The 27,552-nt window shown below is 46.2% G+C and overlaps 2 protein-coding genes across 3 annotated transcripts in view; both read right to left on the bottom strand.

Annotated features, from left to right (window-relative positions):
- mon2 (Mon2 homolog, regulator of endosome-to-Golgi trafficking) overlaps positions 1-27,552 on the bottom strand; it is a 225,273-nt gene that overhangs the window by 63,451 nt on the left and 134,270 nt on the right. The gene's annotated exons all lie outside the window — the stretch shown is intronic.
- LOC135697958 (uncharacterized) overlaps positions 22,447-27,552 on the bottom strand; it is a 157,974-nt gene continuing 152,868 nt past the window's right edge. The window contains exons 3-10 of one of the 2 annotated variants that reach the window (XM_065217832.1): positions 26,843-27,506; positions 26,393-26,779; positions 25,840-26,330; positions 25,641-25,776; positions 23,896-25,578; positions 23,690-23,836; positions 23,466-23,622; positions 22,447-23,404 (exon numbers count right to left, since the gene is read on the bottom strand). In XM_065217832.1, coding sequence (XP_065073904.1) covers positions 23,138-23,404; positions 23,466-23,622; positions 23,690-23,836; positions 23,896-25,578; positions 25,641-25,776; positions 25,840-26,330; positions 26,393-26,779; positions 26,843-27,506 — 3,932 coding nt within the window. In that variant the 3' untranslated portion in view covers positions 22,447-23,137. Of the gene's footprint in view, positions 23,405-23,465; positions 23,623-23,689; positions 23,837-23,891; positions 25,579-25,640; positions 25,777-25,839; positions 26,331-26,392; positions 26,780-26,842; positions 27,507-27,552 lie in introns of those variants that run through there. The other variant, XM_065217833.1, reaches the window with a different exon arrangement.

The raw sequence follows: 27,552 nt of genomic DNA, 5'->3' as shown, positions 1-27,552 counted from the left end.
GGGAAACTTCTCACCAATAAAGTAATGACCTTCTAGTAAATTTTGCATATCATTTTATTAATATTTTACTTTATTTAAGCATATTATTTTTGTTACAGTCAATTAGCATTAGCATACAATACAAGAGATTTAATATTACTTGCTCGGTTTTGCGTAAAATAATCAATATGTATTTTGCTTGTAATTACCTTTGAATTGTTTTTTGTGATTTCAAAATTTTCCTAGTTTGGTTAGAAGTTTCGAAGCTAACACATGTCCACAGGCCTAATAGAAAGATAGACAGACAAAGCGTATCATGAAGAATAGTTGCATGCAGGGTTGCTTCCACTCACTTTCTATAGATGAGTGATTTTCGGAGTTTTAAATTCGTTAGATGTTGTAATGGAGGTTTGTGTTGTTGGATGCGGGAGGAGATTGGAGGGCGGGTGTTTAACGCATAGAGCCTGTCAATTTCGCTTTCAGAGTGTCGCAGTCGGCGGTTATATGATTCGTGAGCGCTCGCGATTCGTAGAATCGTTGATTGTGACTGCCAGTGGATTTGGCGGGTTTTGTGTGTCGGACGCTTGCTTTTTGGCCTTTTCTTGTGTCTAACATGTGCAGAGTATCATTATAGCGTCTAATGGTTTTGAGATTCCTGGTTGCGTGAAATATACTTGTGAGAATATCTTTTTGAGATTTTAGTAGTCACGTTTTGTTTGTAGTTTATATGTTATTTCTTTCATGTAATTATCGTAAATAATAGTTATTCAATAATAGATAATTCATCCATATTTGTTTATTTGTTTATTTGTTATGGTTGCATCAACAGACTAGAAATAGTCCCAATGACGTGTTGTAAAAAAGTACAGATTATACAGACGATATACATATACTACAGTTACTACAGTTACAAACGAAAATAACTTGGAAAGCATTGTCATGTTACTAAAAATTTATAAGTCTTAAATTTTACACTTAGCTGTTGGGTATCAAGCGCCTTCGGTCAGCAAAAAAGGCAGAGAATCTTCGGTGAAGCATATTCCGTGTCAAGTGGAAATCGAACATCGACGCTACTCGGTTGAACACTAGCTGCAAGCCGTAAATAGCGCTCCCTATGCTATAATTAGTTCGAAGAAGTGGAAGTCTCAGCATAAGACTGTTGCGTAGTGATCGAGGTTGAACATTAATGTTCACTTGTTGCAGAATTGCTTCGCAGTCGATTCTTCCTTGCAGAGTATCGGCGACGGTTAAGGCTCTGAAAACATCTCTTCGGATACGTAAGGGCTCGATATTGATCAATTGGCAGCGATTCTCGTAGCTTGGAAGACGAAGTGGGTATCTCCAAGGCAGCTTACGGAGCGCGAAGCGAAGAAAACGTCGTTGAACAGATTCAATTCGCTCGGCCCCATTATTGTAGTTCGGGCTCCAGACAGCAGAGCAATATTCCAACGTAGATCGTACGAGAGAGCAATAGAGCGATTTCAAGCAGTAAATGTCCGTGAAGTTCTTAGTAATCTTGAAGACAAAGCCAAGCGTTCTGGACGCTTTGTCGACGACATATGATATATGGTGTGAGTATGTCAGCTTTGAGTCTAGAAAAACGCCTAAGTCTTTCACGCAGCGCACCCGTTCGATAGTCGTGCCTAGTAGTTTGTAGTTGAAAATAATCGGTTGTTTCTTGCGTGAGAAAGTAATAACTGTACACTTAGCTGGGTTGACCACCAGTCGGTTTAGACTACACCAGTCAGCAAAGATGTCAATCTGATTTTGGAGAGAACGGCAGTCGGCGAGTGAGCGGATGCGCAGAAAAACTTTCAGATCGTCTGCAAACGATAATCGTGGCTCTGTGATAACATGGTGAACGTCGTCGAAGTAGAGGAGAAATACCAATGGTCCCAGATGGCTGCCCTGAGGTATACCGGACTTTGCGCAGAAGCTTGCTGAGCGACAAGTACCCAAAGTTACTGTCAATTGGCGCTCCGTGAGGTATGAACGAAACCATCTCAAAAGATTTCCACCGATCCCTAGCCTATCAAGCTTAGCGATCGCAATTTCGTGGTTCGGCTTATCGAAGGCTGCCGTAAGATCTGTGTAGATAACGTCCGTTTGGGTCCGAGCAATCAAACTGTCTGTGATGTAAGACGTTAGGCACAGCAGGTTCGTAGTTGTGGAACGCCCAGTTATGAATCCGTGTTGATCTGTACTTACATATTGCCTTCAATGCGCATTTAGGGACTCTATGACAACCAATTCAAAAAGTTTTGATACAGCACTCAGCGATGTGATTCCCCGGTAGTTGTTTACGTCGCGTTTGCTTCCCTTTTTATGAACAGGAAACATATCCGCAGTCTTCCAGCAAGACGGAAAGATGCCGCTGGAAAGAGAGAGCTGGAATATGCGGCGCAGTGGATCTAAAAGGCAACTGATGTTCTTTTTAAGAATAATCGACGGAACACCATCGGGTCCAGCCTTAGTTGAAGTCTTAAGTTTAGATGCTGCTCTAGAAATCGTATCTGTAGTGGCTTCGACCATGCTGAGCGTTTGGTTGATCAAAGGAACATTACTGGCCGCGGAAGTAATGATATTAGCGGAGAGTTGCTCGGCTTCAAACACACTAGCAAATTTGGCTGAGAACAGGTTGCAAATGTCTTGTTGATTTCCAGCAGTTTCACCATTAAAAATCATGGAAGAGGGTAAGCCGACTTCCCTGCGTTGCTCATTTACGAAGTTCCAGAAGGATTTCGGGTGTGATTTTAGCCGCCGTTGAATCCTCCTTTGATAGCGTTGAAAACAGAGACGACTTAACCGCTTATACTCGTGGTTGAGTCTGACATAGTAGCATTTCAGTGGCAGTGTGCGGAGTTTAGTAAATCTTCTGAGAGCAGCCTTCTTAGTTCTTTTCAACGAGCGAAGATCTTTCGTCATCCACGGGACGCGAGAGTCGATATGGATGATCGTTTTGGAAACGTGTCTGTCAATGACATATGCCAAGACGTGAGAAAAGGTTTGTGCAGCAATGTTGACGTCTACAGGATCTAGAATATGCTCCCAATCAAGATTAGACAGCACATGGACGATACTGCAATGGTCAGCTCTACGGAAGTCATATGACACAGCGTTCGGAGTGCTGGTGAAATCATGGACAATATTATTTTCGATCACGATAACTAAAGCAGGGTGATGATGCACTACCTTGACTAAAGGTTCGGGTGCCGTGGAGAGGAAAGGAGCTGTATCACGAGCACTCACAAAGCAGAGATCCAGGGTGCGGTTGTTTTCATTCAACAGGCCATTGATTTGTGACAGAATTGCGGTACTATAACTGTCCAGGAGCTGGATGGTTCCTACGTGGAAAGATGAACGCTCGTGATCAGGACAAAAGAAACCACTATGGGTTGGAGTCCATGCAATGTCCGGTAGGTTAAAATCGCCAAGAACAATAACTTCGTCGGAAGGGCCTGCTTTGTCTGAAGCGGCCAAGACGGATCGACAATGTGCGTCAATAAGCTCCAAGTCACGGGTTCGATCTGGAGGAATGTACACTGCACAGAGAAGCAATTGACGATCACCAAGTTGAATAGCCACCCACATTTGTTCAACCCTGTTCCAGGAATCGTCCTCGATAACTTCTGCTTTCAGCTTGGAATTAACTGCGATAAGGACGCCTCCCCCAGTAGTTTTCCTACTATTATTCGTGTTTCGATCGCAGCGAAATATTTCGTAGCCAGCACCAAAGACATAGTTTGAAATGGTTCGATAATTGAGCCATGTTTCGGTCAAAACTAAAATGTCGTAGCAGTGATCCATGACGGCCAGATGATAATCTTCCACGAGGCCGTTCATACCACCAACGTTCTGATAGTAAATCGTTATGTCCGACCTCCGCTGTTCGGGAACAACGGAAGGTTCAGCGTGTAGTTGCATTTGGGAGCTGGTAGATGTCACTTGACGGAGGAAGGATGTTCGAGTAGGGTCGCTGGAAACCAAGATATTTTCAGGCGATAATATATTCGTCGGTTGATCATACTTGCCAATAACAGGAATGTGGAAGACCCCTTCTCCCATCTCAAACGCAGGGCCGGGACGACTGCTGGTTGCTGGCAGGAGGGACTCGACTGCGATGAGTGGAATAGGGGCTTCCTCAGGGCGGACGGCAAGAATACGTCCCGGAGTGCAGTTGACTGTGGTGGCTCCATGTTGCCGACTGGTGAGTTGAAGGCACTGGAATTATGATCATCATCAGGCAGTGAAAGTTCGCTAGTAAGTGTGTACTTGCCTAATATAGCAAGCTGGGAGACCCTCAATCCACATCTAAACTCAGGGCCAGGACGACTTGGATGAACGCTGGCTGCAATAGGCGCGACTGATTTAGAGGAACTGGGGACTCCCAAAATGCTTTCTACGTTGCGTCCTGGTTGAGAAGTAATTTGCCTCAATAGATTTTCAGAGGGCATCACCGAAAATTCGCTTTGGACCGGGGTCAGAATAACCTGAGTATGGGAGAACTCATCACGCAACGATAAACTTAAATCACAGAGGTACTTGCCTATGCAAGCATGGTGGAAGACCCCCTTTCCACCACCAACTACAGGGCCGAGACGACTATGTTGAACGAAGGCGGCGGTAGGCGGGACTGTGTTGGGGCGATCGGGGGCTTCCATCAGACTTTCTACGGTGCGTCTCGGGGGCATTGTTGATTCGTCAGATGAGGGGATTAAGGGGTGACTGTTATACTGAGTGTACCTAAAGGGGCTGGCATATCGAGAGGTGCTGGTGTCCCAAACGGTGTGCCCGTTGGAGAGCCACCCGGAATAGTCTCTGGAACAGCAGGGAGTACTGGGATATCAGGAGGTAGCCACACATTGTTTTTCGCCTGAGTATCCTCGAATTCTCTGTATACAATCCCCTGTGGCCAAGTTTCAATAATAAATTTACGAATGACTATAATTTGGATACCTAACAATTGGACAGAATCACTAGCAAGAATAGGTTGTGTTCGCCTTCGAAAATATCGATTCGTTTTTTCAGGGTTGCAGTTTTGGTTTTCATCAGTGGCCCGGCTCTGATTGTGAACGATTTAGGTAGTATTTTTAGGTAACTATTTAGCTTTTAGCACAACTTTGCTACTACGAATCCACAAAAGACATTAAATTGGAGGCGGATTCTGGTACGGAATTACAGGCTGCTATTCTGAGCAACTTATCTTCATAAAATTAAAAATTACATTTAGGTATTAATTAGCAAATATGAATAGTAGTTAACTTTAACATAATTTTGATAAAACAATCATTTCATCCAGTTCACTTTAAAACAAACAAGTATGAAAGGAGATTGCTTAGAATAAAGATAAAAGTAATAAGCGCAATATTAAACGACATTAAATTTGAATCTGATACGGTAGGCCATATAACAGAGTCGATAGCCATTGCAAATCAACCATCTCTACCTGCTTATTTTCCTAACTTTCACTATTATTGCTGTTACTCTGACTATCCCCTATGTTCAACAGCTTTCCTTACTATCCGGTATCGTAAACAGGATTCATTTGAACCCTGTGGTTATTATTCTGTGATGCCAAATCTATACCTCTACCCTGGTGCAGTATGGACAGCGATTTTTCACTGGTGACTTGGCCCTATGACCCCCTTCTGTGCTTGAAAATGAAAATGAAAATGAAAATGAAACTTGGACGTCTGGTCTCTGTGCGATAGCTTAATACAATTAAATAGAAATGCCAAAATCTTACCGAGTAGTTAAGCTGTTCTGATTTCGGTACAGTTTGTTGAGGTCGGGTATAGTTTCTGAGTATGGATGCCCATTTTGAAATAACTCATATTAGCACAGAGTAATAGTTTTATTGCTAGGGAACTTTCTTTTGGGATCGTCTTTTCTTCATACAATTCTCATTATTCATACTATACTAATCATGTTCAGTCTTTTAAAATGTTATATGTTTAAGCACCGTTCTAGGCGATCTGAGAGCTGAATAGAGGCAAATAAAATAGGGAACACAACACCATGACCCAAACGACCATGACCGTAGCATCATAGATGTATTGTCTAGCATGGTATGGGAGAACATCCTTGATCCAGATGACGTTGAGGCTGCAGCGCAAACCTTTTCACATGTCTTGGCATATGTCATTGAAAAGAACTCACCACAAAGTGTCTCACCCTCCCTGGCAAACGAGAGAGCTACGTAGGTTGAAGTCAATCAAGAGAGCAGCATTGAGAAGATTTACGAAGTATCGCACGCTTCGTCTGAAACTACATTATGTGAGGCTGAATCACATGTACCAGCGAGTCAGTCGTGAATGCTTTTCAAGTTTCCAACGAGGCATCCAGCGCAAACTTAAGCTACACCCGCAATCCTTTTGGAACTACGTGAACGAGCAACGCAGGGAATCCGGCCTCCCATCGTCTATGGAATTCAACGGAGAAGTTGATGCCACTGTTAAGGATATATGCCACCTTTTTTCCGAAAAGTTTTCCAGTGTATTCACTAATGAGACATTAACTGACGACCATATTAACCTGGCTGCCAGGAACGTTCCAGTAAACGATCAAACGCTGGGTGCAATTGATGTTAATGCAGAAATGATTTCTAAGGCCGCGTCTCTGCTCAAGTCATCCTTCAATCCTGGACCTGATGGAGTTCCATCTGTATTTTTGAAGAGACATATTGCTAGCTTGTTAATTCCGCTTCTTCGCCTGTTCCGAATGTCTCTCTCAGGTGGCATATTTCCATCTTGCTGGAAATTTGCGCACATGTTTCCCGTCCACAAAAAAGGAAGGAAACAAGCTGTGGATAACTATCGAGGAATTACATCGTTAAGTGCCGTTTCGAAGCTATTCGAGCTAGTGATTATGGAACCGTTGCTGTCCCATTGCAAGCAGTATTTGAGTGCTGATCAACATGGGTTTACTGTCGGCCGCTCTACAACTACCAATCTGCTGTGTCTCACATCGTATATAACCGAAAGCATGTCGGATCGGGTTCAAACGGACGTTATTTATTCAGACCTATCCGCAGCATTCGACAAGTTGAACCATGCTATTGCGATTGCTAAACTCGGCAGGCTCGGTGTATGCGGTAATCTTCTGAGTTGGTTTCGATCATATCTTACCGGTCGGCAACTAAAAGTTGCCATAGGAGATTGCAGATCAGCTAGCTTCTTCGCCACATCAGGTATACCTCAGGGAAGCCACATGGGACCGTTAATTTTTATACTGTACTTCAACGACGTGCATCTGGTCATCGAAGCTCCTCGGTTATCATATGCAGATGACCTCAAAATCTTCCTACGAATCTGCTCCATTGCTGACTGTCACTTTCTTCAACGTCAACTGAATGTATTCGCTAGTTGGTGCAGGTTAAACAGAATGGTAGTGAACCCAGCCAAATGCTCCGCTATTACGTTCTCACGAAAACAACAACCGATAATATTTAGCTATGACCTGCTTGGCTCGACAATCGAACGCGTGAATCAGGTGAAAGACTTGGGTGTGATCTTGGATTCGCAGCTTTCTTTCAAGCAACACATTGCATATGTTGTTGATAAGGCGTCAAGAACTTTAGGGTTCATTTTTAGGATAGCTAAAAACTTCACTGATATCTACTGTCTAAAATCTCTCTATTGTTCGCTTGTTCGATCGACGCTTGAGTATTGTTCAGCGGTTTGGAACCCAAACTACAACAACGGTGCCGAGAGAATTGAATCTGTTCAACGTCGCTTTCTTCGTTTTGCGTTGCGTAGATTGCCTTGGAACGATCCGTTTCGATTACCAAGCTACGAAAGCCGTTGTCAACTTATCGACCTAGAACTTCTCCGGACTAGAAGAGACACAAACAGAGCCCTTACCGTGGCCGATATCCTACAAGGAAGGACAGATTGTGAGGCTATCCTGAGGCAAATTGACCTGAATGTTCAACCCCGACCGCTTCGTAATAACCTTATGCTAAGACTGCCTCTACGTCGCACAAATTATGGAGCGTACGGTGCGATTAGCGGACTGCAGAGAACATTCAACAGAGTTGCATCTGTTTTCGACTTTCATCTCTCCCGTGATGCGCTTCGTCGAAAGTTTTCTTCTGTTTTTCGCCGGCAGGAGTTAAGATATTGACTATAAGATATACGTTTTTTAATGTTTTTTTTATGTTATGACCATGCTTGAATGTATTTTTTTTTTACCATAGTTGATAAGGTTTAAATCATTGGGGCTTCATCCAGCCTGTTGATGTAAATAAATAAAATGACTAACCAACGCATGCGGCTCACACTTAACTTGTTCTATTTCTTTCTTCCCCCGAGTCTTCCCCTCATGTACCAATATTACCTACCTGAGAACAAATGGGAACACGGCCAGATTTTCAATAGGAAGATAGAAAAAAGCGAGAAAACGTAAGAGAGTAAGCAGTCAGAAAGGATTAGGCCATTTGGAAATAGCCAATTTATACTGGACGGAACTGGTAAGTAGGATAAGAATTGTAAAAGGTTTGTGCTTGCATGATTTACCTATTTTAGAATTACCTTATAAGCCACACGAGAACCTCATTTCCTTCAATTACTACTCCATTGCAGCACACACCTAATAACGATCACTAACATTCATATAGTTTCAGCATGATCGACATTTATAATCAAAAGGTGAGTTGCAAAGTATAATTACCATGCATAGATATAAGTTAATGTACCAGAACCTGGACGGACACGAGCCTACCCAGGGGAGGACCCGGATACGACAACCCACGTGTGTCTAGAGTATCGCACGAGCTGACGAGTGCAACGGGAAGGACAGTAGGTCTATAGACTAGGGGGTTAGTCCCTAGATAAGCCAACTTAGCGGTTGGCACAGCCTATACACTGAACAATTACAATTACAATTACAATTTAAATGATCTATATTTCTTGAATTTGTGTGGTTTACATGTATGAATTTTCAAGTGACACAGATGTGTCTTTTCAACTTTAGTACATTTGAGATTTTAATTATTATTTACAGTTCCTAGTCCTATCAGGTCTATTTTAAAGTATGACCACCTTGGTGGGATTGGTTTGATTTGAATTGGAAAAAGGAGACTACTTATAACTACCCTCCCCTTGGCTAGTTTTTGCACCTTGCTGTTGGTGGGCGGGCTTAATTTCATGCTAGTGGAGTGTTGGAGACGGTAGGTTTATGGTCGGCGTTGCTGGCTCATGCCGCGATAGAATGGCGCCATGGGCAGGCAATGGGGATTACTAAGCTTCCCCTCTTTGATAAACCACTGCATGAGAGAACCAAAGATCTAGTCTAAAGGGTGTCCACGATGAAATTGCCACACACAAAATTGATTCGCAAAATTCGAGTTTTCATCCGATTGCCATCAAATTTTCAGTGATTGAGAAATAACTATTAAGCTTCATTTTACCATTTTACTCGTATTTTATTTACAGTCCATACGCAAATGCCCGCACCTTGGCCTTAACCCCGGCCATAAGATTCTGCACAACCTGTGAATCAACCGTTTTTTGCATGTAAACCCATACTTTCTTCAGTTCCTCGACTGTCTTCACTTCCTTAGGTCGTTTAAGAAGGTGCTGCTTCATAATCGCCCAGTACTTCTCGATGGGGCGGAGCTCCGGAGTGTTGGGAGGGTTGAACATTTTCGGCACGAAATTGACCTTATTGTCCGCATACCACTTCAGCACGTCCTTGGAGTAGTGGCATGAGGCCAAATCCGGCCAGAAGATTGTTGGGCCTTCAGGAGAGGAAGCAGCCGCTTCTGGAGGCACTCTTTTATGTACACCTGTCCGTTCATCGTGTCCTGGGTCACGAAAGGTGCACTCCGCTTCCCGCACGTGCAGATGGCTTGCCAAACCAGGAATTTCTTCGCAAATTTGGACATCTTCTGAGTGCGGACATGCTCCGGAACGCTGAACTTATCCTTGGCCGTGAAAAACAGGTTGCCGGGGATCTGTTTGAAGTCGGCCTTCACATATGTTTCGTCGTCCATGATGCAGCATTCAACTTTCGTCAGCATGTTGAGGTACAACTTCCTGGCACGGGTTTTGGCGGACTTGTTCTGCTTCTCGTCGCGATTAGGGGCCTTTTGTACCTTGAACGTTCGAAGCCCAGCCTTAGTTTTGGCCTTCTGGACAAAACTTCGGCTTAGGTGCAGCTTCTTAGCCACATCCCTAACGGAGGCGTTCGGATTTCGGTTGAAGGCCCCAACTACGCGGCTGTGATTTTTGGTGTTGTACGGAATACTTTTTCCTTCACTTCTGGGCTTCCGATCGGTGGTCAACCGTTCCTCGAACCGCTTAATCACTCGCGACACCGTGGAATTCGCGATTCCCAACGTTTTAGCGATGGAACGATGCGAGAGATCCTTGTTCTCGTGATGAATGCGCAAGATTTTATCACGCACGAGCTGTTCTTTCGACTCCATTTCCGCGAGTTTTGATCACAGGACTTTAAAACTTGTAGGATGTAAATAATGCACTATGAACTAAATCCACCCAAATTTTCATTAAATTCTACCCAACGGTTAAAAAGTTAGAGCAATTTCATAGTGTGGCAATTTCATCGTGGACACCCTTTACTATTGAAATATTTCAGAAAGTGCCCAACAGTGCTCCTTTTATTTTCGCGACAAGCTTTCATTGTTGTTTTCATTGAAGTATTACTCAGAAAACAATGTTAAACATCATTTTTGTACATGGTATTGTAACTAATCTTATATGTGCTTCATTTTGATTTGGGATAAGTGTTTGAACTATGGCTCGGGATTTCCACTGTGGTGTGCTTCTATTGTGACATACCCATATGTATTCTTGTGGTGCCACATAGTGGAAGCGTGAGAGCGTAGTTGGAACATTTAGCTTGGAAACTAACTTCAAAGTGAAGCATTTTAGTCACTTGAAGGTGTCATCTGGGACGAACAAAGATATAAGATAAGATATGTAAAAGCCAGAAGTACTTGAAACACGTTAAATTGTAGTTTAAAAGCATGGGTTATGATTGTGTAGGTAGATTAGAGATTTCAGTTATTTATTAAATAAACTTCAATTATAGAATTCAGAAAGTTAATTAACATAAGAGATAGGACGCGGGGGGTCCGCTTAGGGAGGCGACTAGCCTATGAAGTTGTATAATAAATCTTCCTATTTAATGTATTTGTTAATTACAGACAATGTCAATAGCGAAAGTCATATCTTCAACCAGGCGCTTACGAACAAGTGAAGTTTTAGGAAAGATGTGTTAAATATGTTGATAGGTTTGAAATAAGAATTAGGATTGTTGTGCTTTAGTTTTCGGTAAGGTATGATGTATCAACAAAGCCCTTTTGAGCAAATTTTCAAACATCAAATTGATTGAGTGATTTATTGAAAGACATTGCGTTGCGAAAATTGACAAGTCATACATCTAACATAGTAGTAGTAGCAGTGTTGCATAATCTTATCACAATTGCTGCAAATAGTGCTGGAGGGGCCGGCAGGGCTGAATACGGATCAAAACTAACATAACTACTAACACTAAAATGATCCCGGAACTAACACTTATCCATTGCACTTTAAGTTATATATTAGTTCATCTATGCTTCTTTCTATTGTTTGGATCAAGTACACCTAATACTAATCTACCTTTATGTATGTTTTACTCCCTTTTAACCCATTGTCTTTATGAATGGCGAATCATATGACGTGAGACACGTACAAGCTGGAACTCAAAGAATTACTTCGAACAGGATGTCAAACAAATTCAGGACCAATCCAAATGAGACCAGAAACCAACAAGGCATCGGGGAGTTATATATTCTGGGAGAGGTATTTGATAAATAATCAAAAAGTGGTAAGTTAAAATCAGAGCCAAGGATCATGAGAGGTAATTGTCAATAATTCATTAATTAGTAGAAATCTCGATAACTTTTTCAAGGGAGCATATCGGCTTTTGTAGCCGGTGCGTTTGGTCGTTGGTTTGGCTTAACTGGTGGCTCGCCCACGCGGGCTGGCACTATCATCAGATAGGGGAAATTTTCCTCTACCTGCTGGTGGTGTTGATAAGCGTGTGCGAGCTGCCGGTTGCGCCGGATCGACGATCGGATGCATTGTTTGCAGGAGCTGGTGCTTCCCTTTGAAAAAGTAATCGAGAAATAACCATATTATCCTGTAATTGATATTACTATTTTTATATATCAATGAAATTAGTCATGACAGAGTAACAGGTTGGGAAGGACAATAGACACAAGTTGACACAATAAACAAGACAAGTGGGGGTTAATACACAAGACAAAATGACAAAATAAGTGACGACAGAAGACAAGACTGGGACGAAAATCAACCTTTAAAAAAAACAAGAATGCGCAATTATATTATCAAAACTATTTGGATCAACACAAAAACAACAGTGACCAAACGGGCACTATAGCCTAGGAACGTTTGTGTGTTGATTTAAAATAGAGGCTCATAGAAGTAAAATTTATCAATAAAAGGGGTCCAGTGTAGAGTTTTAGCAAGTTGCTGCCACTGTGACTACAAAAAAAGGAGACTACTTATAACTACTATTTACAACTACAACTAACCTACAACTACTATGTACACCTAACCTACCATATACAAATTGCTTATCAAAGCATGTTCTGATAAAATACATTTTTGTGCAAATTTAGTGTTAATTTCATTAATTTTGGAATCTATTTTACTTCGTGTAAATTTGTTATTCTAGTGTCGAAAGAACGATCAGCACTCTATTTTGAGCGACTTGGATTTTGTTCCTGTGAATCTGTGCACATGATTCCCACACCGGAGCTGCGTAGAGGATCGCAGGTGCTATGATTTGTTTATAGACAGCCAGTTTGTTCACCCTTGAGAGCCGGGATCTGCGGAAAATCAGCGGATACAGACACCTAACCAAGGCCGAACACTTGACTACGGTTTTCTCTACACTCCCGGAAATAAATATAAAGACACATAAAAAAGCATGGCGCCTACCAAATATAAGAATCAGAGGAATTCTAAACCATGTATTTTTGGAAGCCACATTATCATGCTACAATATCACCCATAGAAATAACCAATTGCATCATGTACGCAGGGGAAATAAATGGAAATGTGATTTTCTCCTTCGGAAATAAATATAAAGACACATAAAAAATGTATGGGAAATTGGTCATTTTCGAAACATTACTAAGCATGTCAACAATTCTTGTAGCACCAAAATAACCAAAGAGTTAGTTAAAGTAATAATTAAACTTAATTTCTGAAACGTTTTAAGCAGATCCAATCGCTAGAAGTTATCGAAAATTACAAAAAATCATTGGTTGATCCGCGATGATTAATTAGGTGATACATACATTTAGGCGTTTTCCGAGTTAGAATGTGTCTTGAGATGTTCAAACAAATTAATGTAATATTCCGCCCACTATATCACAATCAATTGCGAGTAGCTGAGTGGAATGGAGACAAGGAAAGCATTTGGTACAGGACCAAGTCTCTCCCGGCTGGCGCCAAAACAATGAACCTGGAAGCAACTGAATCAAGTTGTCATGGGGCACGAAATGATCCTGTTGCATGGCTTGGAGCTGTTGCAATCGAGGAAGGGAGGGGGGGGGGGTTGGTGCTAATGTTTGATTTGTTTTTGTATAATTTCAGGTGTTAAGGTGGCTCGCCTCTGGATAGTGGGTTTGACGGTGGTTCATCATGAATAATATTGAGACATACGGGAATGCAACAAACGTGTCAAATTAACTGCAACGTGGTAACGAAAACACAGAGGAGCGTACACCAGATATCACACACTAAGGTGATGGTAATAAGGTCGGTGATAATATGACATTTACACAAAAGCGGAGATCAAATCAGATTGGTCACCGTACCAAAACTTCGATTAAAACGTGGAATCTGTGCAGCACCAGTGGAAAACACTCAAAAGCTGCAGGTCTCATCAACCGCTGCCTGCGGTATATAACTTGTGGCTGATGGCCTCACAAATGGATCTCAGATGTAAATGTCATCAGAAGCCTATAGCAATAGAAAAGAAGTTTGCAGGCAAGCGTTTGATTATGAATTAAATCCGCCTGAACATCGCAGCAAAGGCAAATACTAAGGCGGAGGAGCGTCAACAAGGAAATTAAGCAAGCCGATAGGAATTTGACCTGGGCATTTGATCAAGCAGCTGCCCAGAATGGAAGTCTTTCAGGTTGGCCCTGTGCACCTCTGGAGGTTCCCAGGTATTTGAGTACGACGACGATGGACGTTGCCCCTTGGAACAGAATGAAAGCGAACAAACTTGATTTTGCACAACAAGCCAACGTGTTTTTTTTCCAGAAAAACAACCACATCCTTTATCTCTCTTCTTTATTCTTTTAATCTGTTACTATCCCCTAATCGGACGCTAGTGGGAACAAAAAAGCCTGCTAGTGAAAGGAAAGTCATTATGCTATACGGTCTAGCATAATGAAGTAATGAAATTGGGTTGTTAGCGGAATGCTAAATAAAACAGCAAAAGGGTTTATCTTCCATTTAATTCCACACCAAGCCTTTGGGGATTTTCCTTATTCAAGAGTTGTATAGATTTTTCCCCTTTAGCTTACTTAAATCTTTGGTTTTTATTAGTTAGGTAGGTTCCGATTCAACACATTGTAGTTTCATTTTTATACCTATGATCTTGACTTTTTTACCTAGGGGATGAGTACTTAAGGGGGACTGCACATTGTAGTCGAAATACGTATATGTCATGGATACCAAAATTAATTAAGTGGAATTAAATGGAAGATAAACCCTTTTGCTGTTTTATGGTCTAGCATAGGCAACGACTAAATTTCCGTAGGTTCATGCCTGGCTTAAGTGCAGATCGGTAGGCAGTAGCCTGTCAGGGTGTGAACTGAGCAATAACAATAACAATTGCGCAACCTGAGCTTCGAGCGGACTTTGGATATTCGAGCCAAGCAAATGCAATGAAGCAACATGCTCGCCGATCGCATTTGCTTTCTCCTGTGGGGTGATTAAAAGCCGATCGTCATCATTTTCGACTCTGAGAGGTGGAACTGGTTTGGGATGAGTTTTGAGGACCTTGGATACCTTCCAGAATGGACGGGAGCGGTCGTCCAGATTTTAGGCAACACACCCGAAACTTTCATTTCGGAGTGAGTCCATTATGGAAGCAATCTGGCTATTCAGATCGAGACAGAGATTTTTTGCCCAGATCTCCAGTCCTCTGAAACTGGCGTCTACGAACATTTTTCAGGCGAATCAAGAGTTGGGTGTTGGAATCAATGGCAATAAACTTACCCCTCACAAGAACTCGTCGGACGCACGCCTCGTCAGCCACGGTTATGGCTTGGTGGAGTCCCTCCAACGCTCGGTCGATGTCCTCCACGGTGTCAAGCGGCGGGTTGTCGATTTTGTGCCTGTCTAACACGCGTCCAAACTGGGCCCAGTTTACGCGATGATAGTCCTTGCGCAGGCTTGAAGCAAGAGCCACGTTGCAGCCCAGTTCAGCCACCACCGGTTGGTGGCCGGAGCTGAGTTCGTACAAGGCTACCGGCTTGGACAAGCCGATATTTGTCAGGAACAGGTCTAGCGTCGATGGGTTGCCCGCCGGTGAGATAAATGTTGGTTCATCCAAAAACCAAACGGAGTACAGCCCATGCTGTGAGTGGTCAAACAGCAGACGACCGTTCTGGTTCTGCCTGTAGTTCCGCCAGGCCTCATGGCGAGCATTTAGATCTCCTCCAACTACGAAGCGGGAACCGGTACGGGTGATGGTGGACAAGTCCTCCTTGAATTTAGCCGCTAGTCCACTGCTGGCGGCACACTGTCGAGGGCAGTAGACGGCGATGGACTGGACGTATCCAGTCGACGACTCCACCTCCACACCAAGGGCCTCGATGATAGAGGTGCGGATAAGGGACAGAGTGTGGTATTTTATTCCTTTCTTGACGACGACCGCAACACCCCCCCCCCCCCCCCTGGAGCTGGTGCGATCAAGCCGAATAATGTTGTGGTCAGGTAACCAGAAGCTGTCACCGGTCTTGAGGTGGGTCTCGGTGAGAAGGCCCACATCGATGCTGTGCTTGCGGAGGAAGTCTGCAAGCTCAATGTTTTTCGCCCCTACGGAGCGAGCGTTCCAGTTGGCGATCTTTATGGCTTCAAGGTCCATAATTAGCGACGAAGGAGCTGTTGTGTTCTTGTTGCGCAGGTGCGCTTGATGATGATGGCCTGGGCCAACAGTGTGACGATCTCATCCGTTGACAGCGGAGAATCGTCTGTAGCTTCGCCGGTTGTACCGGCCAATCCTGGAGCAGGGGGATCCGACGATAGCCCGGAGGCTTGACCGGGTACTGCAGCGGCAGCCGACTGGACAGCAGTCAACTTTTGGTTGAGCGGGAGCGGCGGCAACACTGGAATTGGCCGTGGTTGGACCGGTGATAACGGAGGAAAGTTTTGCGCGTTGTTTTCCGGAACCTTCTTGCGACCGGGCTGGCTGTTGGACGAGGCCTTCTTCCGAATCTCGGCGTATTCGGCCCGCTTCGGACAGGCCTTACTCGTGGCCTTGTGGCGGCACCGCAGTTGGCGCATGTGGGAGCGGCTTCCTCGATGCTGTCGCAGTTGTCGATCTTGTGGTTTTTGCCGCATTTGATGCAGCGGCTGGCCATGCGGCAGTTCCTGATGCCGTGCCCGAACAATAGGCAGTTCGAGCACTGAGTGACGCCACGGTGGGTCGGCTTATACCGCTCCCACTTCACTACGATGTGGAACAGTGGGCGTGTCGTCTGGAGATCCTTCACGGTTGTGGAGTTCTTCTCCAGATGGAACAGGTAGAGCTGGTCACGATACTTGATGGCCTTGCTGCGGGTCATCTTGTGGATTTCGACCGGCTTGAGGCCGTTTGCCTTAATCTCGTCCATTAAGGTGGTGGTGTCCATGTCGTGGAGCCCGTGCAGCACCACTTTCAGCGGCTTGGTGGTCTCGACGTCGTGGGAAAAGTACTCCAGCTTCATCCTGTCCAAGAGGGCATGGACTGTGTTGTAGTGTTTTTTCGGCCGGGACCATCAGTTTGTAGCCTTCCGTGCACCGTTGAATGGTGCAGCGAAGGCCCTGCTTAATGTAGAAATCCAGCTGCTCCCATAGCCCGGGAGGGAAGCCCTTCACATAGAAGGGTGGCAACTTCACTTTTTTCGGCACCGTCGCAGGGTCCGACTGCGGCTGGGCTCCGTTCTGCAGGGCGGAGAACGGATTGTTGCTCAGCAGCTGTTCGAGATGGAAGAGCTGTTTGCTCGTCTAGCCAAGGCTGGACAGGAGCTCGCGGAAAACCTCACGGTCGCGATGATCTTGAGGAGCCTTCCCAGCTCGTTCGACACACTAACAACAGCCCTCGAAAGTCGGTCGGACGATGACCTCACGCTAGAGTTGGTCAAGCGGAAGCTGCTGGACGAAGCAGCGAAGCGGCAGGGTGCTGTCTCAAGCTCGGCGCTGAAAATCGGCAACGGTAGCAAGAAGAAGTCGATCGTGTGCCACTACTGCAAGCGGGAGGGGCACAAACAAAACGAATGCCGGAAACTGGCCCGCGATTCGGAGAAGGGATCCAAACCTCAAGAGAAGGCCAACAAGAGGAAGGAATCCGTTTCTTTCGCGCTGGCTGCAGGAGGAACAACGGGAAATAGCAGTACCAAACCGTGGATTGTTTATTCCGGTGCGACGCGACACACCGTCGCTGATCAAACCTTTTTCCGAGAGCTGCGTGAAAGTGAGGTTAAGTTCGTCAATTTGGCGGACGGGAAGCAAGCGAATGTCGCCGGTGAAGGTTCCTGCGTCGTCAAGTGCGTTGATGAACACGGTTTTCGTCGTGAAGTGAGCCTAAGCTTTGCGCTGTACACTCCCAGCCTATCGATGAACCTGCTGCCCGTGCCGGCACTCATCCAGAAGCAAGCCACGGTTGTTTTCGATGCGGCTGGTTGTCGTATTCTGCGAGGGGATGCTGTCGTCGCTGTGGCACATTTGAAGGAAGGCCTGTATCAAATCAAGCAACCGTCGGATACCGTGATGGTGGCAAGGCCGCCACAACAAGGATTGCCAGCACTTTTGGCATCACTGGTTCGGCCACCGGGACCCGAAAGCGATCGACCATTTGGTGAAGGACGAACTAGTGGACGGTCTGACGCTCCACCGGTGCAGCGTCGACGAAAAATGCGAGTGCTGCTTGAAAGGTAAGACACCACGTACCCCTTTTCCGAGTGAGTCTCATTCTAGATCAAAAGCACCAATGGACCTGGTGCACACGGACGTTTGCGGTCCGGTGGAGGTGTCGTCGAATAGCGGTTATCGCTATTTTATGACCATGATCGATGACAACAGTCGCTATTGTGTGCTCTACCTGCTGAAGGAGAAGTCAGAGGTCGCCGCAAGGATCGAGGAGTATGTTGCGTTCGCCAAAACACATTTCGGCCGGAAGCCAAAAGTCATCCGCTCTGATCAGAGCGGGGAGTACAGCGGAAAGCAGCTGCGTTCCTTCTACAAGCGTGAAGGGATCACAGCCCACACCGCCGGCTACAGCCCGCAGCAAAATGGGATCGCGGAACGGAAGAACCGTTCCATCATCGAAATGGTACGCTGCATGCTGTTCGATGCACAGCTGGAAGAGCGGTATTGGGCAGAGGTGCTAAACATGGCCGTATACCTCCAGAACGTTTTGCCAACAAAACCCCTCGACGTCACGCCTTACGAGGTTTGGAACGGCGTGAAACCCAAGGTCGATCACCTGAAAATATTCGGCTGCGCTGCGCGGGTTCACATTCCGAAAGTGAAGAGGAAGAAGCTGGACGCCACCGCACAAAAGCTGACTTTCGTTGGCTATTCGTCGGAGCATAAAGCTTATCGCTTTCTTGACAAGGCAACGCGAAAGGTTTACGTGAGCCGGGACGTCAAGTTCATCGAGAATGGTGCGGACACCATTCCAACGGATGAATCGACTACCACCAACGGTGAAAACGTGGAATTCGATCTCTTTCCACAACGAAGTCCGGCCGTACCAGAAGATCAGCAGGAAGCGGAGGAAGATTACGATTCGGCGGTCGAAGATGAGATCGAATCCGACGAAGAGTTCCTCGGTTTCAGCGATGAAGATCCCCTACTCGGAGAAGAAGCCAGCACGGAAGCGAACGCACCACGGCGATCGGCACGCTCAACGAGAGGCGTTTCGATGATGTCACCAGCGTAACGAAGCATGCAAGCGAAGAACCCCAAAGCTACTCCGAACCTATCGAAAGCACCGAAGCGGCCGCGTGGCAAGCCGCGATGCAGGAGGAGATCGAAGCACTTCAAGAAAACGGCACTTGGGAGCTCGTCTCACTACCCCCGGGTCGCAAGGCGGTAGGCTGCAAATGGACGTTCAAGAAGAAGGAGGATGAACACGGACGAGTGGTGCGACACAAGGCGAGATTAGTCGCGCAAGGCTTCGCACAGAAATTCGGCCAGGACTACGACGAGGTTTTTGCCCCCGTCGTACGTCAGACTACCCTACGAACGGTCCTCGTACTCGCCAGCAAGCAGAAGATGTTGGTGAAGCACCTAGATGTTGGTGAAGAATGCCTACCTGTACGCGGAGCTCCAAGAGGACGCGTACATGAAGCAACCCCCCGGCTTCGATCGTAACGACGGCATGGTGTGCCACCTCAAGCGCAGCATTTACGGGCTCAAGCAGTCCGCTCGAGCATGGAACAGGAAAATCGACGGAGTTTTCAAGTCCATGGGTTTCCAACATGCGGACGCCGACGCGTGCCTGTACATCCGGAATCGCGACGGGAAGCAGACATACATACTCATATACGTCGACGATATGGTCGCCGTTTGCAACTCGGAGGAGGAGTTCGAGCAGATTCGTCGACAGCTGCAGCAGCAATTCAAGCTTTCCTGCCTTGGCGAACTCAAATACTTCCTGAGGATTCATGAGGAGAAGAATGGGGAGGCATACACTCTCGATCAAGCAAGCTACATCGACAAGCTGATTCGACGATTCGGTCACGATCAAGCAAAGCCATCGAAGGTGCCGATTGACCCCGGATACCTCAAGCAAAAGGAGGAGTGTGAATTGCCTACAAACACGTCGTATCGCAGTTTGGTGGGCAGTTTGCTCTACGTCGCGGTCAACACTCGGCCAGACATCTGCGTGGCCGTTTCACTGCTGGGAAGGAAGGTCACCAATCCCACCAACCGCGATTGGACCGAAGCCAAGAGAGTCCTCCGATACCTCAAGGCTACGAACGACCATCGTCTGCACTTGGGTTCCGGATCCGACGAAGTGGAATGCTACGTGGACGCCCACTGGGCCGGCGACGAAGGCGACAGAAAGTCTCATTCCGGTTTGCTGCTGAACTTCGGTGGCGGTCTTGTCGACTGGGGCACAAGAAAGCAATCGTGTGTCTCCTTGTCCTCGACGGAGGCCGAATTCGTCGCACTGGCGTACGGATATCAGCAGCTCATGTGGTTCCCGAAACTTCTCAAGGACTTGCAGCAGACTCAAGTAAATCCCATCGTCGTCTGGGAGGACAACCAGTCTTGCATGAAGATCGTGGAATCAGTACGTCTGGAGAGGCGTTCCAAGCACATCGACACGAAGTACGCCTTCACCAAGGACCTGCATCAACAAGGTATCATCGAGCTTCGCTACATGCCAACCGAGCGCATGGAGGCGGACCTAATGACGAAGCCCCTACAGCGAGTCAAGCTGGAGAGGCACAGACAGAACTGCCATCGGCGTTAAGGATCCACCCGAGACGTCGAACTAGCATCGTTGAGGAGGAGTGTCGGTTTGCACAACCGTGTAACACCGATGCCGATTCCAGCAGTACATTTTCACCCAGTGCATAAACCAAACATCTATGTATCAATCACACAACACCCATACACGCACACTCACACACTTTGCTATGTATCACACAAAAAACAAAAAAACGTTAGTCAGTAGTCGTCACTCAGAGGAGAAACACGCTCCTTAGTTTTACTCCGTAAAACATACCCCAATGACAATTTTCACCCCAACAAACAATTTGTGCTGATAAAAGGCTGAATAAGCCTTTTTTCAGCTGAAGAAGCATATTATTGCATGAATAAGCTTTTATCACAGGAGTGGAACTTTGGATCAGAAAGTGGATCCACTTGTCATTTGCGAACACTAGCGCACCTAGCGGTAGAAGGCATCTTCTGCCTGCAGTTAAGATAGGCAGCATGCTATGATAGTGTGAGTGCACATAGAAAGCCCGTATGGAAAGCTACCACAACCAGGGCGTCACAATATCAGCTTCAATCGACCAAATAGATGCGACGAAGAGACTGCTGGCTTTCTTTTTCTGTTAAAGTCGAACAGCTTCGCAGCATTCTAGAACCTCAGTCGGCGTGCGCAAACAAATGTTCAATCGCTTGTCTCTCTTTCTCCCGTCGCTCCATTGGTCTTCCTTTCAAGCTTCGGTGAAACGGATGAGCGAAAGAGCGCTCGACTTTGATAGTTCCGGAGTGATTTGAGATTTGGGCGTAATTGCATTTGTAAACAAACACGTCAATCACCGATTTCTCGCGAATAAAAGCTCAATCTCGAAAAGTAATAACACCATGAGGTAGAGAAATGATTCCTCTATCATTTGGTTTAGTTTGTTTGTGAGATTGAACTTTTATTCAAGAGAAATAAGTAATTGACGCGTTTGTTTACAAAAGCAATTACGCCCAAATCTCAAATCACTCCGGAGTTTTCTCTTTCATGAAACACATCAACAGAGGATTCATGACGTATATGACGGAAAATGAAATAACACATTTAAAGCATTTCTCACGTGAAAACACGTGAAGATTACACGTAATATTTTTAATTTATCTTCCATCCATATATTTATCTAAAAAAAATGATCAAAAACGGGACATAACGCATTTTAAACAAATTGAAAGAGCGGTGATAGAGTGTTCGTGAAAGGGGATTGAAAGCCATAATGAGGTTCGTTTAACTAGAAAATCGACGTTAGTTACATTGAAAGCGATGAGCAAAGCAACGACGAGAAGTTCTACATCCAGCCTTTCCTTCTAGGCGTCCTAGTTTTTTATTTTCATTACTTGCTGATAGTCTAGCTAGGCGTTATAGAAATGAAGCGTCGAACACGTATGTATGAGAGAAACAAAACACGAGTTCATTTTAGAGCTTCGAAATTGTAGAGCCCTGACCACAACACATCGCTTGTTGAGCAGAAAAACGAACACTTTTTGATTCACCGATTTGTTTGCACTTCTCCTTCTGTTCTGTGCTTTTATTCTGCTTTCAATGTCTGCTGTGACCACACTAGCGACAACGAGTCACCTCACCTCACTTGCGGCGCAGAATAAGCCTCAAGATTTCCCAATTGAATTGAAAAAAAAAAACTTTTCAGTTTAAATCATAAATACACTTTATTTAAAATTGGTTTCATTCCTAGCACAAAACACGACTACCAGTGTAAAGTCACATATACAAATAAAGGTTCTTCTTCTTCTTCTTCTTGATTTCCTATAAAAAGCAACAGCACAAATCTAATCCACCAATCGTAGTGCATTCTAAACGTGTATCGTCATTTTGAGGTCGCTTAATTTGTACGCAGACTTTATCATTTATACTATCCGGATCAGTTTGAGTGGATACGAGCTTACGAGCTACGACGGGGTGGTCCTCCCAGTTTAAGGTTTTTAATTTTTATCACTAATTGTTTCACGATGGTTTTTTTTTCTCTCCCTTTCGTGTGTTTCCATCTTCTTGTGAGATTATGATTTGCTACAACTAAAATAGTACGTAGACTTATTCTATAACGTAGTTGGATTTTTGTTTTACTTAAACACAGTTTGAATAGAATTAAATACGGAAGAAATGAGAAAAAGCAATGCGAAGACAGTTTGCTTTTTGATTTCTTATACTAATCTAATATTTACAATAAAACAACATTACGATTACGGTCTAAAGACGTCCTCGAAGCGAAACGCATTCGCATAGGAGTGTAATATTAATTTAAAAGAATCATACTAAAGGGCAGTTGGTTGATTCATCAGCATTTGAGAATAGTACAGAAAAAGTGGTAGTAATATGGCCGCTCAATATTTACAAACAACAATAATGTAATTAGTTCCAGTTAGAGTTGAGATGGGAGAGGGGTTATGGTAACTGTGGTAGTTTACCCGATGAACTGCGTCAGATCGGGGAATTGGAAGCCCTGGAAGCTGACCGGCACTGCCGTCTGCCGTTGGACGACACGTGAGCGGGAAACTCGCTGCGAAGTTGGCGGTCGCAGGTTGATCGGAAGTTGACGACCCTGGGGAGCGCTGTTCTGCAGAACCAGACCACACTGAGCACTGCAAACGTCATCACGGAGGATCACATCCCGAGGCCACTCGCGCGATAGCTGAGCGCAGTCGGTGATGCGAAGTGAGGCACATTGAGGCTGCGATAAAAAAAGAGCTTATGTTAAGACTTGGTCGATGTAAGGTTAGGTTGGGACTTACGCCTTCGTTTGTACAGATACAGCTGGTGCATGGCGAAGGGAAGGCCGATTCGCCAATGTCGACATGCTTGCCGCCGATGTGACAACCTGCAACTACATTCTCCCGCCAGGCACTGAGATCGATTTGTTGCATTGAACTGCACGGGACACGTGGATTGCTGAAATGTTTAAACAACGGGTTAGAATTGACCCTTGAACAGCAATCTCTCAGCATAAAAAACTTACAGGAAGTTACTTGGCAGATCAAAAGCGGCTCGCTGCATATCACTCTGGATGTCCAGATTTTCGCAAATGATCCTCGACAGCGTAGTCTTGCGCAGCTCTGCCAGTTGAGCCTCGGTGAACTTGACCGTCGGGTCGTCGTTTTCATACCTGTAGATCAGAAAAGTTTAGTTCACTCTATTGCTCGATGGATGGGTAGGTACACTCACCAGAAGCGATCACACTTGCGCACCTGCCGGAACTGGATGGCAATGATACAGGCGAAGGTTGGACCAACAAGCCCACCTTGCAGCGGCCGTTCGGACATGCCACCTGGGAACAGATCGATATCGTCTACGTTGTTGTAGATGCGCTTCAGTCGGGAGATCACCTCTGGAGGAATTTCGCGGGCCAGGTCGTCCCAGTTCTGTGCCCGTTTCAGATTGCACAGGGCACGGTAATTGTTGTAGGATGGGATTCCATGATCACGAGCTCGCTGGACGTTCAACGCAATCAGATCGACTCCGGAGAATGGAATGCGGCGATCTTCGAACAGATGGTTGGTAACTTCACCGGTGATGAACTGATCGAGAGTTTCCATCGGAGTAGCTACCAGACCGCGGGAGATCTCGTCGATAAGGCCTACCTGTTGAAGGAAAATGTCCATCTTGAAGAACCCGTCCCTCAGCAGAATTGGTGGATCGATCGGCTGGTGCTGTGCGCTAAGGCGAGGAATGTGTGGACGTAGTAGCGAGTGACCAATGCGGAAGGCAGCCGATGCAAATTCGGTGACGATCGCTGGGTTACACGTGGGGTTATAGTCCTTGTAGTATCCTTGCGGGAGCAGTTTCAAGCCATACAGATTGACTGCGTTCCAGCTGAGAATACGTGGAAGGAACTCGTTGTAGGTGATGTGCTGATTCTGGGCAATGATGATTCGGCGGGCGTGCTCGTACAGCTGATCGCCATTCCAGTGTGGGTTGACTCCACGGAGTCCTTCGACGATGCGATTGTGTTCGCGCATGAAAACCGTGTGAATAGTGGTGAGACCTGGTTGTTCGGATGCTCGGGCGTCTCCGGCAGCAAAGCAGTATCCACTAGCGGATTTGCACTCTGGATGAATCGGAGTCTGTGGCAGCAGTTCCTTTCCTCGGATGGGATGGATCGTAGAGTTCAGACGACCGGAGAATCCGCGAAGTCCTTTGCCGACGCAACCGTTCTCTCCGTAGATCTGCGAAGCGTCCAGGAATGCAGTGTTCTGATTGATTTGTTCGCGTGGTCCCAGCGTTTGCTGTCCCGGCAGCGATCGCATGAATGGGAAGCAAAGGCGTTCTCCACTGGTGACGTTCAGCTCCGGATAGTAGTGATCGCGTGGTGGCACCGGGAACGGGTGGCATTCGGGATGAACGGTACGTGACGAATCGCACGAACGGCAGCTCGGGATGGATTCGTGGAAACCTTTGTGGATCGGCGTCATGGTGAGATCGTGATCAAGGAATTGAGCGTACTGCATTACCATGAGTGAGTAGCGTGTGTGAAGGTTTGAAATGTCCGGATGAATCAGGGACGAAACTGTGCGTGGGTTTGGTAGAGGGTTTCCGGAGATTGTGATGCTACGTGGTTGCGAGATTCCGTCATCGTAAACTGCCGGCAATAGACGGGCGAATGTGGTTAACGACTGGCCAAGTTCGGGGCTGCGGAGATTGTTGCAATGACCGGTTAGGGTTCGGAATGGAGTAGTTGTATCGCAAGGAGCTTCCAGGTTCTCGCACTGTGGCTCCAGATTGATCGGAGAGATGGATCCCGTAATGAACTGGTTGACGTCGATGGTCTGCAGGGCGTTGCTGAAGTCGTCTCCTCCGAACGCGGCTCCCAGGTTGTTGTCGAAGACCTGACGCTTACGACGCCGAAGCCTAGAATACACCAATGCCATTAGAAGGGTATCGGTACTGGCCGAAATGCAAAACAAACTTACGAATGCAATGTGCTCAAAATTTCGTTGGAAGCCAACTCGTACAGCAGCGAAGTATTGGCAATGATCAGCGCATTCTTGTTGGCCTTACTGAAAGAAGCGGCAGTTCCAGCCGGAGACTTGGCATCGATTCCTCCCTCTGCAATCACAATACGAAGTTTAAAACGAAATCTAACGAATTTCCCAGTCTTCATCTACTTACGATTGACCCAGGATTCGTACTCGAAGCGCTTCCTTTCGTTCAGCTTGTCCTTTGCCTTGACGATCGCCTGCTCGATCACGTCAAGGTCCAACTCGGCCAGTTCCGGTGGCGGTGGGGTTTGTTCGTCCAGGTCTTCGTCGACCTCTTCTTCTACTTCCGCACGCCACGGAGTAACATCCATGCCGGCGATCTGTTCACAGTTCAGACGAGCATTTAGGTAGGGATCCTCACGGATGAATGCCTTCGGTTGAGCCTTGGATACTCCCTTCGCTTCACAGAGCAATCCGGACAGGGTCACACGGCGGATCGCTTGCAACTGTGGCAGGCTCAGCGACGACGGTGGCAGATCGTTTTCATACCAGAAGCGATCGCTGTTGCGAAGGTTTGCGAACTGGATGGCAAGCAGGCAGGTCAACGTCGGGCCGAATACGGTTCCTAGTGTGGCAGTTTCTGACAGACCACCAACCAGCAGATCGATGTCTTCGGCGTCCCTAAAAATGAGATATTCGTCATGAAGCAGTTCTAACCGAACGAGATCGCTCGTTAAACTCACTGGTAGATGTTCTCCAGGGTCTTCCTTTTGACGGGCGACAGTCCAAAGTATTCCATATCGTCAAACGTTAGCTTGGATCCATAGGGGATTCCGAAGCGCTTCTCGCACAAATTCAGCGCCTTATGGTAGGATGGAACTCCATGGTCACGTCCACGCTGCAGGGCCAAAGCGATTGGTGTCCACTCGTCGTTGAACGTTGCATGATCGGGAATAAAGGTCTGCTGCATGGACGGAGTGGAGATCAAGATTTCTGCCGATGCGGATTCGTTGTACATGTCCGGTGGAAGCATGGTTAGAAAGGCTGGGATTGCTCCAACGGCGACTTCGTTGAATACTCCCGCGCGGTTGGACGACGAATAGCCGCTGTAGTGTTTTCCGTGCTCGATCCTTTAAAGTAGAATGGGTTAATGAAGATGTGGGCAGAATTTCAGTGCTATGAGGAAGACTTACCGTAGATCTGGACTGCTAGCGATCTGGCTTCCCAGTACGATTGGCAGGAATTCATTGTAGGTGATGTGTTGAATCTGGGCAATGATCGCCCGGCGCGTTTCGTAGAACAGCGTTGTATCGCTCCATTCCTTGTTCAGTCTGGACATTTCGTCAGCAATTCGGTTGTGTTCTTTCAGCAGGATCGTATGCAGGGCTCCGATGGCTCCCGGTTCGTTACATCTCAGGCAGGCCTTGATGTCGACCTTTCCAATGGTGAATGTCCTCAGTGCTAGGATTTCCTTCTCCGTAGTTCCATACAGGCCGGAACCATCCAGCAATCCGGACGCAGCATTCATCTGATTACGGTAGTCGAACTTGCAGGATCCCGGTTCGTTAGAAGCGATCGATCGTTTGTACTCTTTGCAGCCATCTCCGGTCCGGACGTAGCATTGGATAATTTCGTCGGTAGTGTCGATGGATGAGTTATTCCGACAGCAGCGGAAACTGGAATGTGGCGACAGGATCTGGACGAGATCGTAGGCCAGCAGTTGACCCCAGGCCGGCAGCATGGCGGTGACGTGCGGATGGACTGCTCCAATGGGAATCGATCGCTGCAGCTGATCTATGATCGCGTCCGGAGCTGGCAGGGCGTGGGAACCCACCGAGGTACGCGGTTTGATGTGGCCTGTAAGAGGGTATTGAATAGTCAGAATTGATCGAAAATAACTGAA

Source organism: Ochlerotatus camptorhynchus, unplaced genomic scaffold (assembly GCF_037179485.1).
Source record: "Ochlerotatus camptorhynchus isolate MF236.1 unplaced genomic scaffold, CSIRO-AGI_Acam_v1.1 ptg000080l, whole genome shotgun sequence".
Taxonomy (NCBI): Eukaryota; Metazoa; Arthropoda; class Insecta; order Diptera; family Culicidae; genus Ochlerotatus; species Ochlerotatus camptorhynchus.
Note: the sequence above shows the minus strand (reverse complement) of the source record. Positions and strands in the feature narration are given on the sequence as shown.